Below are 19,031 nucleotides of genomic sequence, written 5' to 3'. Positions count from 1 at the left end.
CTTTCCCCTCATTTTGCCTCATATCATTCCATCACATTTATGAAGAATTTGAATTTTTTGATCTATAATTATTAAACAGTATTATAACCCATTGTTAGCTTTACGCTTTCATCAACGATTTTTTATCCTCATTTGCTCCCATCCCAAGGAGGAGTGATACAAACTTGGTGTGTGCTATGCTCTCATCAGAAGAAACCAGAAGTCAAACATTACTGCAGTTTTTTTTTCATATGGCATAAATATGCAACCCAAGAAGATTTCTTGGTGCACCATCAGCAGATTTGTTAGAAAGTTCATTCCCCTGGCCTGTTGGCCAAAAGAATATTCCAACTCCACAAGGCATTACATTATACTGTGTGTACTTGCGTAGCAGTTGCATCTGCTGTCCTCTCTACAGTTTCTTTAGTATTTCAAAATACTGATACTTCCGCCATCTGGACAGATCCCTCTGCTCCAGTCATTCATACTCCAAAAGCATGCCTCAACAGAAGTCTCATTTAGTCCAGTGTTCTCTTTGTAACCAGTTGGGTTTGTTTTGGTTTTTTAATCTAGGCTAATGCTCTTTCCTTCCCTGTACACTGTAATCCTACTCAGACTGAGAATGGAAAATTGGACATCATGAAGTCTCACCATCTCATTATCATTGTTACCTTGGGTCCTCATTTACACACACAAACTCACATGTGTACAGATGTCACAATAAACATGGAAATGAATAGCTCTTTTCTCAGATGTGAGGTATAAATATAACAGGCTATTCATTGCTCTTCAAAAATCTGGAGAATTAATTTCAACTAAAGGAAGTTCACATATATAAATTGTTAGGAATAAATATGACCGGCTTTTAAAAACAAAAATACATTAGGAAAAATATAATATTAGTATACTGTCTCCTAGAAGATGGACTTGTGTACTAATTCTAATAATCCTAATAGAGAGACACAAAAATAGAAGCACAGACAATTAGTAGTTGCCAAATAAAAATGGAGAAGATGTTAGAGAAATGGAATGGCTAAGCAAAGTTGCACACAGAGGCACCCCAGTGTTTTTGACAAAGCATGAGCCACAAAAAGAGCAGCATGGTACAGTCAGAGCAGTATCAGAAAAAAAGCAGAAGAAAACAAAATGGAAGTAGTTATAATTGCCCTTTTCTGTGTGGGGAAAAACAGTGATACTACTTCTGATTGGAATTTTAAATGGGCACTGTAGCTATCCATAGCTTTTGTTTACAAAACTCTTGAGATTGTAAGTGATGGGATGCATCAAATTATCCACAAACATTTAGTAGAAAATGTTTTTAGTAGAAAAATATTTGTTATATTGAGACTTATATTGAGAATGAACAATCGACAAACACATTATTTGTTGTGTGCCATCAAGTTATTTTCAACTAAAAATATCCCTAAGTTGAGCCTATCATGGGGCTTTCTTGACAAGGTTTGTTCGGTGAGCGGGGAGACTTTGCCTATCTTTAGTCAAAGTGACTGTGTATGCCAACCAAAGCTTGAAAATGAACACTACATATGAACAGAAAGTCACTATGACTGAACAGTGTATCTGTAAGGAATGGAGCATACCTTCTGTAGTGAATGGGATTTTTTTTCAGTGTTGGAAAGTGGTTTTCTTTGCTTGTGATCTCATGTTTATCTAGTGAAGAGCTATGAGGTATTCCAGTCCTTCTCTATAGTTTCACTTTTTATTTAGACAGTTTAAACACAGTTTTAAAACTTAAGTCATGTGACAGAGGTATTTTTCCTCTCTGGACAGGATACAATGTTTTATATTTGGCCCTGCTTTCCAAAGAACTAAGAGTTTAATCCTTTGTGGCTATGTCTTAAAAGGAGATATATAAACAATAAGCATATACCTAACTCCATAAATCATAAAATAATTTCCTCTATGCTCTGCTCAATGCTGATTAGAAGAACACTTCATGGTAAGTCCAATTTATATTTTCCTTTCATGTCTTCATTCAATAGCCATGTCCTGTTTCTTGGAATGGAAATACCTACCGCCATCTCTCTGCCCACATTCCCTTCCCCAGATCTCTTATTTCAGCACTTCTCCCGTTTATTCCCAATGATGAATCAGCCAATGAGAAAATCTTTGGTAGAGTCTTCCTGAGTATGTCAGTCTTCATCATTGGTGAACTTGGTTGGCTGTGCTTACCAGGTAATAGTCCCCCAGCTCCACCCTCTGGATGCAGCCTTCCAGGAAGGACCAGATCCACTGCAAAACAGTGCTTCCCAATCCCATTCCAGAGAGCCGGCCCAGAAGAATATAATGATCGATGACATCAAAAGCCGCTGAGAGGTCGAGGAGAACTGGCAGGGACATACTTCCCCTGTCTTGTTCTCTTTGTAGATCATCCACCAAGGCAATCAACTACCCTCTCACTTCCCATTAAACAATATTTTAGCAGCAATCAATCCACTTGTTCTTATCTGGCCTAAGGGCTAATCAATACAATTTATTTATTCATTCACTTGTTCTTATAGTCTTAAGAATCAGAATTATTGTTTATACCCTATTGTTATGCTTGCTCACCTATAAAGTTAAAATATTTATGATTCAAATGGATCAGGAAGATTGGGAGGAAATTATTTATAATGAGGACTAAAGAGCCTTTAGCTAAGAAGTAAAAAAATAAGAAACATACTTTTGAGTGAATGTAATGATATGCTGAAGCCATCCATAATTAAGCAGTAGTAGGATGATACTTTGGGTCCCACATAAGGATGTAAATATTTGACCGAAGATGAATGATTTATGCAATTTTCTTCTTGTAGCAGGAGATAAGGAATATTTGTATGTGGTTTTTGCTTAATAGTTGCACATCCTGAACTGTTTAGGGAAATCATTTTGCATAGAAATATATGTGGGGATTTTGAGCACAAATCATGTGGGGGATTTTTTGGTGCACAGCACATTTTGATTGAAAAATACTATTTCCAGAAACACCTTTTAGTAATTTATCTGTGTGTGTGCGCGCGTTTCTATCATAAATCAATGTGATTTTGCACAGAAATTCCACACCTGTTTTTGACAAGAGTGTGATTTTTTGCATGGAATATTTGAAAAGATTAGATTTTTGTAGGAAAAATTTTTTTTGCATACAAAACCCCAATTTTTCCTCAAATCCTCCCATGATACTTTTAATAATAATAATAATAATAATAATAATAATAATAATAATCAATAGTATTAAACTGCTTAAAGTGCGAAGGACAAAGAGTGAATACCGTAAAAAAACAATCTAGAGCAGAAGAGAAAACTGGCAAAAGAAGGCTCTCGATGGACAGTTACTGGGAAAAATTGAGAGCCAAATTGGCAAAGAAAAAATATGGCTGTGGCTCACAAATGGAACTTTGAAAAAGGAGACGGAGGGCCTGATTCTGGCAGCCCAAGAACAAGCCATTAGAACAAACGTCATCAAAGCCAGAATTGAAAAGTCGACGATAGGTTCGAAATGTAGACTCTACAAGGAAGCAGATGAAACAATAGATCACATCCTCAACTGCTGCAAGAAGATCGCGCAGACAGACTACAAGCAGAAGCATTATTCCGTTGCTCAGATGATTCATTGGAACCTGTGCCACAAATACCATCTGCCTGTGACAAAGAACTGGTGGGATCACAAGCTGGAAAAGTTACAGAAAATGAACACGTCAAACTCCTTTGGGACTTCCAAATTCAGGCAGATAGAGTTTTGGAGCACAATACTCCTGACCTCACAATCATGTTAAAAAAACAAAGTATGGATTGCTGGGTGTTCCTGTAACTAATCTGACTGCTGTATTTTGAACCAACTGGAGTTTCCAAAGTTGGCACAAAGGTAGCTCAATATAAGTGCATTGCAGAAGTCCAAGCAAGAGCCATCCATCTATAAAAAAAATTCTAGTCCCATTGTTATTTTTCACAACCGGGTTTCACAATACTTGCATTTGAATAATAGTAAATATATTTATATCTCTGTTTTCTGCTGCTTGGGTGTGATTGACATCAGTTTATGGCTTTATTTGTTCTTAAAAGGAAAATTATTTCTTTTCTACAAGCTTCACCGTAAAAAATGGGAAGGTTATGGGTGGATGCTTTAGAACTGTGTTTTGTTCAGAAGCATGACTAGATAACACATGAGAGATGAGTTTGGGATCCTCGTCCCATTTCTGTAATCAGTCAGTTGTAACAGGATGGATGATGCATTGTTACTTGCTCAGTCAGAGAATTTAAATACAGCAGTCTTGACATTCACAGTGTTCAGGGGGGTATGAGGCAAACAGTGATTTGTTTAACATCTCTGTGAATCAGATCTTTTAAAAAAAACCCATTGTTCCAACAAAATACTGTTTGGTTTTATCACCAAACATGGTCTCTATATTAGACTAGTGCTTTTAAAGCACTGCATTGGGGTGTTATGCTTTCCTCTCCATTGTGTTGGGAAACTTGCTGCAGGCCAGCAGCCAGTGATTTGTTGAGTAGAACTAGACTAGTAAAAACTTGGCTATGAGACCAAGCCTTTGGGCATTAAGCAATACAAGTAATGATCAGGGATTATGTACTATTGATATTTGGAATGGCCTGGACTATGATTACTGGACTATGTGATTTTAATGTTTATATTAATACTTTTTAACTCCATGTTTTAATGTCCAAATGTTGTTACATTTTTGTGTTCTAATTGATAGTTACATGTTATTGTTGTTTTATGTTGTTTCATATGTATGTGAGGCATTAAATTTTGCCATAAATATGTTGGAAACCACTTTGAGCTCCCCCTAAGGTAAGAAACGTGGTATACAAGTGAAGTAAATAAATAAATCATAGACCATAGCCAACCACTTTCAGTAGCACAGGTCTAAGAGTTTTGCTCTCATGCTAAGAAAAAACACTGTCTGTCTTCTTTATTAATAACAGAATCATTCTATCACTACTTTTTTATAGCTTAAAATAGTCAAATAATTACTTCATTGGTAAATGCAAAGTGTGTAAAATAAATAGTTTTCATTTGCTGGACTATGATTATGGTCAAAGGAACAAGTCATAACTGAAATCACGGAACTGTTATTATCCTTACATAAATAAAGATTTACACAAGCAACATACCTTGTCTTAACATGGTGTTATAAAATATTTTGTAAAGAAACAAAGAGGATATTTATGAAGTACTAGCCACCCCCTGCCATGCAGTGCTGTGGCCCAGTCTGTATATATGTGCTTTGTGTGTGTATATATATATATATTTGTGTATATGTGTATATATGTGGTTTTGTGCATGCGTTGTAATGTATTTTTTTATTTTTTGGCTTTATAAGTCTCATCTGCTGTGTTTTTCAGTGTTTCTATGAGTGACGATCACTCGTTGGCCTGCTACGTGTATTGTGTCCAAATTTGGTTTCAATTCGTCCAGTGGTTTTTGAGTTATGTTAATCCCACAAATGAACATTACATATACAGATATAGATAATGATTCCTACCAGTGATGACTGCTGGGAAATATAAGAGGGGGAACATGCCCTTCATACTCACATCTCACTTTTGGGCTTTCCAATGGTACCTGGGTTGTGTTTTATTTAAAGCAGCATTTATTTTGATCTTTGCAAACTGCTTTAAACCTTAGACTGGGGAAAGGGCAGGGTATAAATAAATATATTAAATAAATAAAAGTAATAAAACAACAAAATGATAGACAGGATTACAATCATTATGTTTTTAATATATTATTTTCTGTTTAATAAGCCAAATCTTTCAACATAGAATTTTCTGATTATAATAGTATAATCAGGATCTTCTCTATATGATAATATCCCAGAGTTGTGACTATACTGAACTCTGTGGTTTCACACTGATGTGTCATTAGGGGTTGTGCTATAGTGATTAGAATGTGGAAGGATGGATGTTTTGTTTTTCTAATTCTACATACAGTATATAATGTGTATTGGGGGTGGCATTTAATTTCGTTGTACGATGTACAATGACAGTAAAGTTTTTCTATTATTCCATTCTATTCATGGCGTGCAGATTATTTACAGATATAATGTATATAATGTATTTATCATTACTGAATCACCAATGGTTTTCAGTTTAATCCTGTGATTTCTATGAATAAATATAAGGTTTGGGAACAAAGTCTCTCAGCAGTTCCTGTTGGAAAAGCTCCTTCTGATAAGATTTTAATTATAGGTCCTACTCTGAGAGATTATCACAACCAGAGGGGAAAGGTGCCAAACAAAAGTATGTCCTTGACATGTCTGGTTCCCCAGTTATAAAATAACTAGAATCTTCAGAGACAATGGGAATTAACTGAAGATAATGTTATTCCTCTGAACTTGTGTTACTCCTAATATTGTCTTACTCCTGCTTTTTTGTTGTGTGGCAGAACTATTTAACTTTGCAGTAGCTAGAAACCAATTACTCCTGCCTTCTTTTCAGTCCCACCTTCTTTTCTTTCTGCTGTCTTACTACCTCACCAGTTTCGTTTTTAACACACCTTTCTGCTTCTTCATTCTGATAATCTTATAAAAGGCAAAGGTTTTCCCCTTACATTAAGTCCAGTTGTGTCCAACTCTGAGGGTTGATGCTCATCTTCATTTCTAAGTTGCAGATCTGGCATTGCCTGTAGACACTCTAAGGTCATGTGGCTGGCATGACTACATGGAGCACCGTTACCTTCCCGCTGGAGCCGTACTTATTGATCTACTCACATTTGCATGTTTTCGAACTGCTAAGTTGGCAGAAGCAGGGGCTAACAGCGGGAGCTCACTCTGGTTCCCGGATTCGAACCTGCAACCTACTGGTCAACATGTTCTGCATGTCAGTGGTTTAACCCACGGTGCCACTGGGAGCAATCATATAGTATTCCCTTTATTCAGTTCTCCCACTAACTTACCACATAGGAAAACACACACACAAAACTCTCCCTTTTCCTTTCTCTCTCTTTCTTACTCTCAATCCCTTTCATTTTCTTTCTCTTCTTTTTAAATGTTTAAATAATTTGAAGGCATTGTGCTTGGAATAAACACACTAGAATGCTTTCCAGACTTCTGGAGAAATGAATATGTAGTAGGACACACATGGACACATGTTCTCTATTATTATTGCAATTTATTTGATTTTTTAAAGTTTTCATCTTAGAAATTTGTTTTGAATAGAAGAATTTGTTTTTTTTAATCTAATGTTTGTCGACTGAACCAGCCAATAAACAGAGATAATTTTATGTGAGTATTTTAAACACGTTAATTCTTAATGCATTTCTGTATGCAATCACATGAAACTAGAAATATTCATTTTTTTTGTTACAGATCGCTTTACACAGTACAGTGCAAAAAACCTTAGGCAAGCTTGGAACAAGTAAGTGTTTTTAACAAAATATTATCTTGGTGCTTCTAATTTTCTCACTATTTATTTTGTGCCTAATAATCCTAATAATTAGGAAAATATTCCTCCTCTCATTTTAGAAAAAGGCGTCTGTTTTTCTAATACCTGAAACTTTTCTAGTACCAGAAATTTATCATTGACAATGACAACTTTGAAAGATCGTATCTTCTTATATCAGCCAATGGCATCCTTAAATTCTGCAAGGGAAAGCTTTCTCTCATTCCCCCACCTTCACAGGTACATTTGGCGAGCACTCAGGAAAGAGACCTCTGTACCAGGTTGTGGAACTCCCCAGAGCAGTTAGGTGTGTAAAATTGTGTGCCATAGTTTTACTCTTTTCCTGGAAATTATTTTTAAAATAAGTTTTACTGTTTTTAACTATTATTTAATTCTTCTTTTTTTAACTTTCTGTAAACTAAAATGTTTTAGGTTTTAAAAATACTGTAAGCCATTTTGGACCTCATCAGGGCTGAAAGACTGCAAAAAAAATCAATCAAGCAATCAATACATTTTATTTATGAAGTATGAACTGTACAAGCTGTGCAACACCAAGTTACGTTTTGTTAAAACAGTAGAGTGGAGATGGAGATGTGCAAGTGAATTAAGAACAGGATAAACTGAAAGATTCATTTCTCTAAAGGTGATTCCGCCACAACCCTGCCTTGTTCTGACTGACAGTGCATTCTACAGTCTGTGTAAACTGATACACACTGTGACTTGTTTAGTTCCATTAAATTCTTGCCCCTTTCAGGAGCAAATATAATCAATACTAGCATTGGATTAAAACATACAATTTGCATAAAGTATACAGTTCTGGTAAGCTCTTCTTGAAAATGATTCTTATTAAACTCAGGGCCTTTTTATTTTCCATTGGACAGATGTGATCATAACAGAAGCCAAAGGAATAAGATTACTAGAAACTATCTTAACATATTTATTCAGTTTTAATGCTATGATGAATAAATGCATGAAACCTATCACAATATACAGATGATTTATATTTTAGACTGACAAATGAAAAAGATTAAGTTTGCCAATTTTACATAAACATTCATGCAATATGTAATAGATTTTCAGGACTGTTTTACTGGTTGTGCATATCTCCATTGGTTAAAAAACCCAGTTATATTAAGGGAACAAAATAATTGGGCAACGTTATGGTAAATAAATAAAATATCATTTTAATTGAAAACATCCAGTCCCTGTTGGTTTGAGACTTTTTCTTTAGCATTGTTAGTAATAAGACATGTAAACACATAACTTTCATTTAGTATTCTTGTTTAAAAGGGTTTGATTGAATTTCAACAAATTAAGTGCAACCTAATGTTATAGCATGGATTGTTTCTTGCTAAATATTCTAGCAAACTATACCTTTTTTTCAAAGCTTTCTATTATTTTATTTGTTCTATATCCCACATTCCTCCAGGTGTCAGTCCATAGATTAGTTCATAAAATAGGGGGGATCATGGAGATAGTTACCAAGCCATGGGTCTCATTGTGATTTGTGAAGGTGGCATGTAGTTTCAAATTTCTCTGGGGTAATATAAAGATACTTGCTTTCTCTCGACTATTATTACTTTCTGCTAGTCTTTCCATTCAACTATGGGAATCCTGTGGGGAAATGAAGAAGCAAAATTATACTGTTTTACATAAAGGGATTTGCAGATTTTTAAAAAAATAAACCACAATTATTGTCTCGAAAGGAAGGAAATGTACAATTATGGTTTCAAGAGGAAGTGTACAATTATACAGCACAACATTCCTCTTATCTTTCCCTTAAAGGTGAAACGTTAATTGATATCTTTCAGAATAAGGCTAAAGCAAAACTTCCAGAATAAGCTCTGCATTCTAAAATTACTATTTAAATTTGTCCAGAACCTGTTCAGGAAATTATTTAATCATTCTTTTCACTGTGTTGTTCTGAACTAGTATATATTATTGTTGAAATATACAGATTATGTCAGGTTTACCTTCAAAACAAAAGACTATACCAGGTTGCCGTGATCCTGTTTTAAGTACAAATCTTCATAAACATGGATAAAATAAAATAATCTTTTCATATGCAAAATCAGCCCAATTAGTATCTCAGGATGCATATGAAGTTTTGAACATTATGGCCAACATCTGTGTTTGCACTAGACTTTTTCTGTAATGAATAGCAGTTAGTGCTAATTATATCATTGTCCCAGATTTTACTTTTTTTTCCAAAATAAAATTGCCACCAGAACTGCTTTGAGTCTCCTTTGTGGAGACAAAAAGCTGGGTATAAACATAATAATAATAATAATAATAATAATAATAATAATAATAACAACCGTCGTCGTCATCATCAAAAAGTAAGTTAAGTGTAGGTTTTCTGGTTGTTTGGGATCTATAGAGTTTAACAGTGGCAGGGAGTACCCTTAAAATAGCAGCTACACCATAGTGATTCTGAGGAGCGTGGTCTTGTGAATTATAAGCATAGTGCAAATCAAGATTACTCTATACATTGATATATACACTGCATGGGTTAGATTTGCTGATTGTTGTTGTTGTTTGCCTTCAAGTGATTTCTGACTTATGGCAAACCTAAGGCAATCCTAACATATACACACCATGGCACTCCTTGCTTCTGTGAGGCAAGAGGCTATGCTGCTGGTAGTAGTGCTGCTGGTGAGGTCTCCCATGTCATACATGCTTTTGCTGAGGAGCCAGAGCCCCCTGTCAGCAGTGGCCACCCCCAGCTCCTTCAAGGTCAGTCCACCAAAAAAAACTTTGGGAGAAAATCATCCTATGCTTTATAAGTCATAGCAAATCCTTTGATTGTGTGGAATAGATCATGAAAAAACATTGGATCCCCCTTAAAGGAATGGCTGCGCCACAACGTTTGATTGTCCTGGTGCTTAAACTGTACTCAGGAGTCAAGAATACCATCAGGACAGAATACAGAGAACAGGAATGGTTTACAGTTGGCAAGGAAAATCAGGCAGGGTTGTATTTTATCACCCAGTGTGTTTAACTTGTACATTGAACATATAAATCTGAACAACATAAGTCAAAGTGGACTTGATTGAAATTAAAAAGCAAAAGGCAAACCTATCACAGGATTTGATTTGGTCAAAGGGGAGTAGGTTTTGCTTTCCTCTGAGGCTGAGAAAGTGTGACTTGCCCACGTTCACACAGTATGTTTCTATAGCTGAATTGGTATTAGAATCCTGGTCTCCAGAGTCACTCAAGCCGTTATGCCACATTGGCTCACTTTTGTTTCCTAAATAAGAGCTAGATGGTCATGTAATAATAATAATAATAATAATAATAACAACAGTAATAATAATAATATAAAAATAAAAATACTTTATTTTTAACCCATCATCTCTTACCAAAAGGACTCATAATGTTAATTTGCATGTGAATTATTAACTTCTAACTATATAGAAGGCTTATGGGGATGCGAATGGTTAAAGATATGGCCTTATGAAATAGGATGTAATATGGATACGACTTTTAACTCAATGTTTATTGATACTGTTTTTAATTTGTTATTATTGTTTCTCTTGTGAGTCATTTGTATGATTGTTTTAATATCATGTATTGTTCATTAGATTTTTAAATTTTTATTGTTGTATTTTTATGGCATTGAATATTTCCCTTTTATGCTGTGAGCCACCTTGAGTCCCCATGGCAGGATAGAAATACTCACTTACTTACTCACTTACTTTCATTAGGTGTTGCAGGAAGGGACAAGTGTCCATATTAACTATCCTAAAATTATTCTCTATTTTGGAATTCTGGAAATTGAGTTGCTATAAGAGACATTACTAAAGTACCATGTGCCATGCAAATAAGGACTGCTTGGTGTTCATAATTGATCCTCTAATTGGTGCAAGTATTTTTAAGTCATTTTCAGGAAACATTTAATATTGGGTGGGAATAAGTTGGGTAGAAAGACTAGCTGTTATATTAACAGGGTTTGCAATTAAGTCCCTAATGCAGGAATGGTGCTTTTCCTTTAAGCTCCCCACATTTGACTTTTTTAAAAATACACACAGACACACAGAGAGACCTGGATATTAATGGATATAGAGTTGTTTCAAAATTTCACTTAGTGGGTGTGTGTATATGTCTTCAAGTTGCTTGGTAGCTTATGGTGACACTATAAATGTCATAGGATTCTCTTTGTTTAGGAATACTCAGAGGTGGTTTTGTCAGTTCCTTCCTCTGAAATATAGCATCAGACTCCTGGTCTTCATTGGTGATCTCCCATCTAGGTGCTAACTAGGCTGATCTTGCTTAGCTTAGCTTCCAAGGTCAGACAGGAACTAGCACCTTCTTACTTCAGTCTGAAATTGTTACAAACTACATTACTCATTTCCAGTACCCAGTAATTTAACTGTTAGGTATTGAGTTATTAACTTTTAAGCAATTAATGAACAGGAATAGCTATTTTTTTCAAAATCTGTTTTGCTATTTGTTACTTGGAAAAAAAATTAGATGTACTATCCCAGTTTATTTTCTACATTGGCAAAATGAAAGGCACACTTTGAACACTTGGAGGAGCACTTGAGTTATACCAGAACCTAGACTTTGAAAACATCAAGCAATGAAGAATATTAACAGGATTTAATAATGATTATGTCTCAATAATGTAATTGTCAGGTATGATAATTATAATTATAATATTTTATGTTGTTTTATTACTCTGCTGGCCCATAATCATATTTATTCAATGAATAAACATTCAATGAAGATGCATTCAGTGAATAAAGATTGTATCACAAATCACTACTTTTAACATTGTAGATATTTCTCATCAATCATTTCTTTATCATCATCACTACATCTGATATTGACATATATTTTAATACATTTCGTTTTAACCTGACTCAATGTAAATACACTCAAGCAACTTGTACATTACAACTGTAGCTCTTTATTTAGTTTTTTTTTACCAAGTTTGAATGTGGTAGCTGTCCATTTCTTGGTACCTTCAACTTAGGATATCAGTGGAGTTCCAAATTTAAATGTTTTGACTTTTCAAATATTTTCTCCTGTATCTCAGTTAAATCCCATCCCTTCCCTCTATGTTTGTGTTTATTGTATTCTGAATAAGATGTTCACAGTGCCCCCTACTTTAGAATTGTTGCAATGAGTTCATGTACTCTTTAACATTTTTGTCCATACTATTAATAAAGTTGTTAGATAAAACTGGAGAACACTAATCCCTGTAACACACAGTTGGATATTACCCCCTCTGAATCAATACATTATCTGTCTCCTTTGTTTATGGTTGACAGCCAGTTTGCAGTGTATATGACATATCTGAGTTAATTTGAGTTAGCCTGAAAGTCATCGTTAAAGGGATTTTTAAAAAGTTGAGAACTTTGGTATGATTTTCTGCTTATGTTTCTCTGATAAGAATCATACAGCATGTCAGTTAAGCAGAGGTGAAGCAACCATTAAAGAAAACCCCAAAGAAATAATACTTTAAATTAAAAATAAAATTAATGTTTATGATACAGTAAATTTGTGTTACACTAAATTCAGTTCTTCATCATCATTTGTCTCAATTTGCTTTTAATTACTGGATTTCAATGTCAATATCAAGTTAATACAGAGTTTATGGTATGATATAGCATTAGTTAAGTCTATTTTTAATAATAACTCTCAAGCAAGCAGAAACTATATTCATCCAGCATCTACCAAACTGCATGGGTGCCAGCAAACAGAGTCTACTATATTTGTTGCTCCTCTGTGGATAGACACTGTTCTTGTTTCCATGGTTAAAAATACAAAGAAGTACTAGAATGTTTTAAAGATGAGTGTGGAATAAAGAATACTCTTTCTATCATCAAAGTTCCTAATCTCAAGCCATATTTTACCTAACAGAACCCCAAACCAGTTTGATTGATGGAGATAAGCTGGGAAATCTTTGAAGAATTGAATTGATGGATGGATGTGAGGGCATTCTTCCTTCACTCCTTCCAAATGATTCAGTTCTGTATGTGCAATCTTAGCAAAGTAGTTTTCATGTGCATATACTTTAAGACAAGATGCTCCTCTGAAAGAAGCATTACTTCTGCTATCATTATCATTGTCATCTAGCCTACCTGTTATCTAGTTTTTGATTCAGAAGAGCTTGCAATAAATTAAGAAACAAATCGTTAGACATTCACATCATACAAAAGTTAAAGATCGATTAAACAGCCAAATGATTAATGCACACACATCAGCACAACAATTAGCAAAATCCAGCATGTTGTTCAGGTAAGATGGACCTTATCCAGCCACTCATCAAATGTGTGTTGAAATAAAAATGCCTTTACTTGTCTGCAAAAAGAGAATAGGAAGGATACCAATTTCGCTGGGAAGGGAGTGATAGAGTCCAGGAGAAGCCACCAAGAAGGCCGCCTTCCTATTAGGGAGGTGGGATAGAGAGAAGGGTCTCCCCAATAGAGTTAGCTGGTTCAGAAGGGAACACTGTCCTTCAAACTTCTTGGACATGATGTGTGTACAGATCAAAAAGAATACTTAAAAATTGACCAGAAATGGTCAAGCAGCCAGTGGAGCAGTTGCAGGAAGAAATAGTATTCTCCCTGGAGCCTGGGATACCTCATCAGCTGTTTCATATTCAGTCAAGAAAGAAAGATAACTTGAAATTTTGAAGTGAATTGTTTAAGACCAGTTTATCAATAAAATTAATTTATTACAGTCTCTCTCTAGAATTTATTCTAATTACATTAGGCCCTTATGAGACGTTTGAAATTCTGTGGCCAATCATTTTTTTCTGTCGTTGCTGATGCTGATGTGCAACAGGCTTGATGACAGTGTAATTGTTGCCTGATACAGACTTGCTCTCTCTAATCCAAAATGTTTGGGACCAGAATTTTTGAATTTTGGGTTTATTTTGTTTGGATTTTGGAATATCTGTATTTGCATATATACAGGGAATGGGGGATTAGGGAGAAGGGGGATAGTCACATGTCCAGCACCTGCTGAATGTTTTATCCAGCCCTGTCAGCACACTTTCTGCCATTTTAGCAAAGTAGCAAGAAAGGGAGGGGAAATTCCTTCACCCCCAACACTCATGAGTCTTTTTCATTCTCTTTGGTGACTTACTAGCTCCTGTGACCATTTCCCGAGTACCTGCTCCATTGTAGGAGCAGGTACTCTGGAAGGTGAATGTGGAAGCATCTATGAAATCTTCTTTGTACAGGTGTAAGCCTCTTGTTGGTGCAGCAGGTTAAACCACTGAGCTGCTGAACTTGCTGACTGAAAGTTTGGTGGTTCGAATCCGGGGAGTGGGGTGAGCTCCCGCTGTTAGCCCCAGTTTCTGCTAACATAGCAGTTCGAAAACATGCTAATGTGAGTAGATCAATACATACCGCTTCTGCAGGAAGGTAATGGTACTTATTCATGTTGGCCACGTGACTTTGGAGGTGTATATTGACAACGCTGGCTCTTCGATTTAGAAATTGAGATGGGCACCACCACCACCCCAGAGTTGGACACGACCCGACTTAATGTCAAGGGGAAACTTTTACCTTTAAGCAGATTTACCCTGCCCTCGCCCTAAAAAACAAAAAAACAAAACAGGGCTGCTTGAGGGAAAACAATAGGCACTGTCCCACTTACCCCAAAGACAAAAAATGAGTAGTTGATTGCAAAATGTTTGGGATTTTGGGGTATTTTAGATTTCCAGATAAGGAGGACTCGACCTGTATCTTTTTTGATAAATTGTTTAGAAAAAACTACTCTTTTCCAGAAAGGTTTGAAGTAACTCATGTCCATTTTTGATGTCTGTTTTGTGTATTTTAATATGTATTTATAGAAATGCAGTTTTAATGTGGATCTTTTATAGAAATATGTATATTTGTCGAATGTTTGCAATGTTTGTGTTTTTCAATTGTGTTGTAACCTGCCTCAAGCCACAGGGAGAGGCGGGTAAGAATTATTATTATTATTATTATTATTATTATTATTATTATTATTATTACCTGTGATGTGTTTTGTCCTTCAATCAGAAACTAAAAATGAAGAATCCATAAAACAAGTTATACTGTAGATGTGAAGGGTGGATATGTGGAGTAGAAATATTTATTTCCCTAAAGATGGTTTAGAAAATCTCTATCACATTCAGACCCTTGTTTGACTGTTCTTTTAAAACTGTACAAGTTATTTTTGGTAACCAGGTCATTTGTATTATACCTTGTTTATCAAATCTGCAGTTGTGTTTCTTTTGACTGCATTCAAATAGACTGTGTTTCCCAATCAGCAATGTACTATGAATAAAGCAATGTTATTGTAATACTGGTGCACCTGTCATTGCTTGAGGGCAGATAGGCAAGCAATTCCAAAGGGAACTGACCTTTTTCTTTTAGGCATTGAGTCAATTTCATAGCCTAAGGCATTCATTCTATGAGAGAGCTGTTATATTTCCTCATGGTATTGGGCTTAATGTTTTTATATATATACTAGCCGGCCCCTGCCACACGTTGCAGTGGCCCAGTCTGGTGATCTGGAAAAGAAAGTAATGAGAAAGTGTTGGTTTCTAATATATGTAATTTCTTTATGCTTGTGGGTAAACAGTATTCCTTGCTGTTTCTTTGCCAGTGTTGATGTGGAAATTGTCTGGTTTGCCTACTCTGGAACATGCAACATATAATTGTCCTTCTTTAGGGATCCCTTTCAAATCTATGATACTATATCTCTCTGTGTGTGGATCATATCTATCTGTCTGTCTGTCTGTCTGTCTCTCTCTCTCTCTCTCTCTCTCTATGGCTGGATGGATCTTTGTCAGGAGGGTTCTGATTACGTTTTCTTACCCTGGTAAAGGGAGTTGGACTGGATGGCCTTAAGTATTTTCTGTTGGTCATGGGGGTTCTTTGTGGGAGGTTTGTCCCAATTCTGTCATTAGTGGGGTTCAGAACGCTCTTTGATTGTAGGTGAACTATAAATCCCAGTAACTACAACTCCCAAATGTCAAGGTCTGTTTCCCCCAAACTCCATCTGTGTTCATATTTGGGCATATGGAATATTCGTGCCAAGTTTGGTTCAGATCCATCATTGTTTGAGTCCACAGTGCTCTCTGGATGTAGGTGAACTACAACTCCCAAACTCAAGGCCAATGCCCACCAAACCCTTCTCGTGTTTTCTGTTGCTCATGGGAGTCCTGTGTGCCACGTTTGGCCCAATTCCATCATTGGTGGAGTTCAGAATGCTCTTTGATTGTAGGTTAAATATAAATCCCAGCAACTACAACTCTCAAATGACAAAATCAATTTTTTGAGTGATGGGCACTCCTTGGGTTAGTAGGTGTCTTGTGACCAAATTTGGTGGCAATTCGTCCAGCAGTTTTTGAGTTCTTTTAATCCCACAAACGAACATTACATTTTTATTTATATGGATCTATATATATGGCCATAACAGGAGCCCCATAAAGATGATGTAAACATTTGAGGAAAGTAGCCTAATTTTTCAAAGAGGTACATAAGGCCACTTTTGCTGTGATCATAGTACTTCTAATTTAAATATAGAACCAACTTCAAATTTAAAGCAAACTCCAAATTTAAGTTTAGAACCAACTTGTTTTTTGTCACTGATTCCAGTTGCTTGATATCTGTGCAACAGTATTATCTACTTGTGAGCTATTATTGTGTGAAACAATTTTCTGAAAATAGTTCATACTATTTTACATGGGAATTGATTTTTTAAATCAAAATCCTTATGGATAGAATAAGGTTTTGTAAAGTTAAAATATGACATATGGGTCTTTTCAGTTGGATTACCATATATACTGGAGTATAAGCCAGCTCAAATATAAGCCGAGCCATCTTATTTTACCACAAAAACTGGGGAAATGTATTGACTCTATTATAAGCCAAGGGTGGGAAATGCAGCAGCTACTTGATAAATTTCAAAATAAAAATAGATAAAAATAAAATTACTTTAATGGAGGTATCAGGAGGTTAAATATTTTTGACTATTTACATAAAACGGTAATTTGAGATAAGACTGTCCAACTCTGATTAAACCATTATTCTAACCTTCAATGTAAATGTACTTACGTATACTTCCAATAATAATAAAGATAGTAAAATAATAAATGTAACAATAATAAATAGAGAAAAATAATAAATGTAATAAAATAATAGAGTAAAACAATGTAAATGTATCAATAATAATAATAACAACAACAATAGTAACAGTAAAATAATAAATAACGTTGATTTGAGTATAAGCCGAGGGAGGCTTTTTCAGCCTAAAAAAGAGCAGAGAAACTTGTTTTATACTTCAGTATATATGGTAACACTCTCTTAAGAATCAGACTTACACTTTTCAGGTTCTGCAGGATATGATTTTTGCTAGTTTCAGGCTTGGAGTGCTTTTTAATTACTTAAGTTGGTTTGGGTAGTGATTAACTTCTTGGACAGTGGATAAAGTGGTAAACACTTAGTTCTTTGCAGTCAAGATTATATACAGTGTGGCCTGTGTTGTGGTTTTTAGAAGGGTTTAGAAACATTAGTCTGTTCAGAGAGTGGCCAGAATGTTAAGACAATCCAGCCAGAAAGGCATATTACATAAATCCCCAGAGAGCTCACTACCTTCTGGGAAGTCTCCATAACAAATTTAAAAAGTTTTGACTTCTATGATTTTAAATTGTATATTTGAAATAAGGTAAGAGGTAGTAGTTGAAACAGTCGGATGCTGTGGTCATCGCTATGTAAATGCATCCTTACCACATGGATGGTTTCCTGATTCAAGCACCGGCTACTAATATAAAATCATGATGTGTGCTGAAGTTGGTTTAGCTTCATTGTTAGCTATCGGAAGAGCCAAGTTAGCTAGCAAGCAGCATACAAAATAGGGTACATCTATACTATGGAATTGGTGCAGTTTAATTCCATTTAACTGCCACAGCTCAATGGTATAGAATCATAAGAATTATAGTTTTACAAGGCCTTTGCCAGAGAGTGCTGATATCTCACCAAACTATGGATCACAGAATTGCATAGCATTAAGCCATGACCGCTAAAGCGGTGTCAAAATGCATTAAATTTTGAGTGTAGATGCAGTCTTGGATGAGAGGGGGTATATTGTTTAGACATAGCATAGATACCTTGAACCATTCCTCACATTTACGCTTCTTTACAACTGTACGAGATCAAATTGTTGGTACTTTGTTCATAAAGATAGATAATACCACTATTCAGTTGTAATATTTGTTTTTAGAATGCTGTTACCAGACTGGATATTTTGGGAAGGAATAAAATACAAATCAAATAAATGAATGCAGTCATAACAGATACTGTTAAATTTTTTCCATATCAGTAGACTACTCTCACTAGCATCACTTCACAGAAAGAAAAAGAAATAGAGCCACTGGAAAGGCACAGGGAATCCCCTTCACTTATGATAATGTGAGTCCCCTGCTGGAAAGATTTGTAGTTAATAGCGATGAATACTGGGTGTAGTGTCCCTTAATGACACAATGGTTGTTCGAGGCATTGAACAAACAGATCAGCTCTTATTTACATTATAATGAAATTAAGACTTTCCAAACTCTGTACATTAAAAGTGAGCACAAGGAATGAGATTTATGAGTGCTAGACTTTCAATAGTAACTGCCGAGCTGGTTTCAAAGCTAAAAATTCTGTGAACCCATAAAATAACTTCACTTT

General features: G+C 35.4%; 1 protein-coding gene across 5 annotated transcripts in view; it reads left to right on the top strand.

Moving 5' to 3' along the window:
- CDK14 (cyclin dependent kinase 14) overlaps window positions 1–19,031 on the top strand; it is a 266,140-nt gene that overhangs the window by 177,316 nt on the left and 69,793 nt on the right. For all 5 annotated transcript variants that reach the window (XM_067470305.1, XM_060782281.2, XM_060782283.2 and 2 more), the window contains one exon: window positions 7,299–7,347. In XM_067470305.1, coding sequence (XP_067326406.1) covers window positions 7,299–7,347 — 49 coding nt within the window. The remainder of the gene's footprint in view (window positions 1–7,298; window positions 7,348–19,031) is intronic.

Source organism: Anolis sagrei, chromosome 6 (assembly GCF_037176765.1).
Source record: "Anolis sagrei isolate rAnoSag1 chromosome 6, rAnoSag1.mat, whole genome shotgun sequence".
Classification (NCBI taxonomy): domain Eukaryota; kingdom Metazoa; phylum Chordata; class Lepidosauria; order Squamata; family Dactyloidae; genus Anolis; species Anolis sagrei.
The sequence above is the reverse complement of the archived record's forward strand: the minus strand, read 5'-3'. Positions and strand labels throughout refer to the sequence as shown.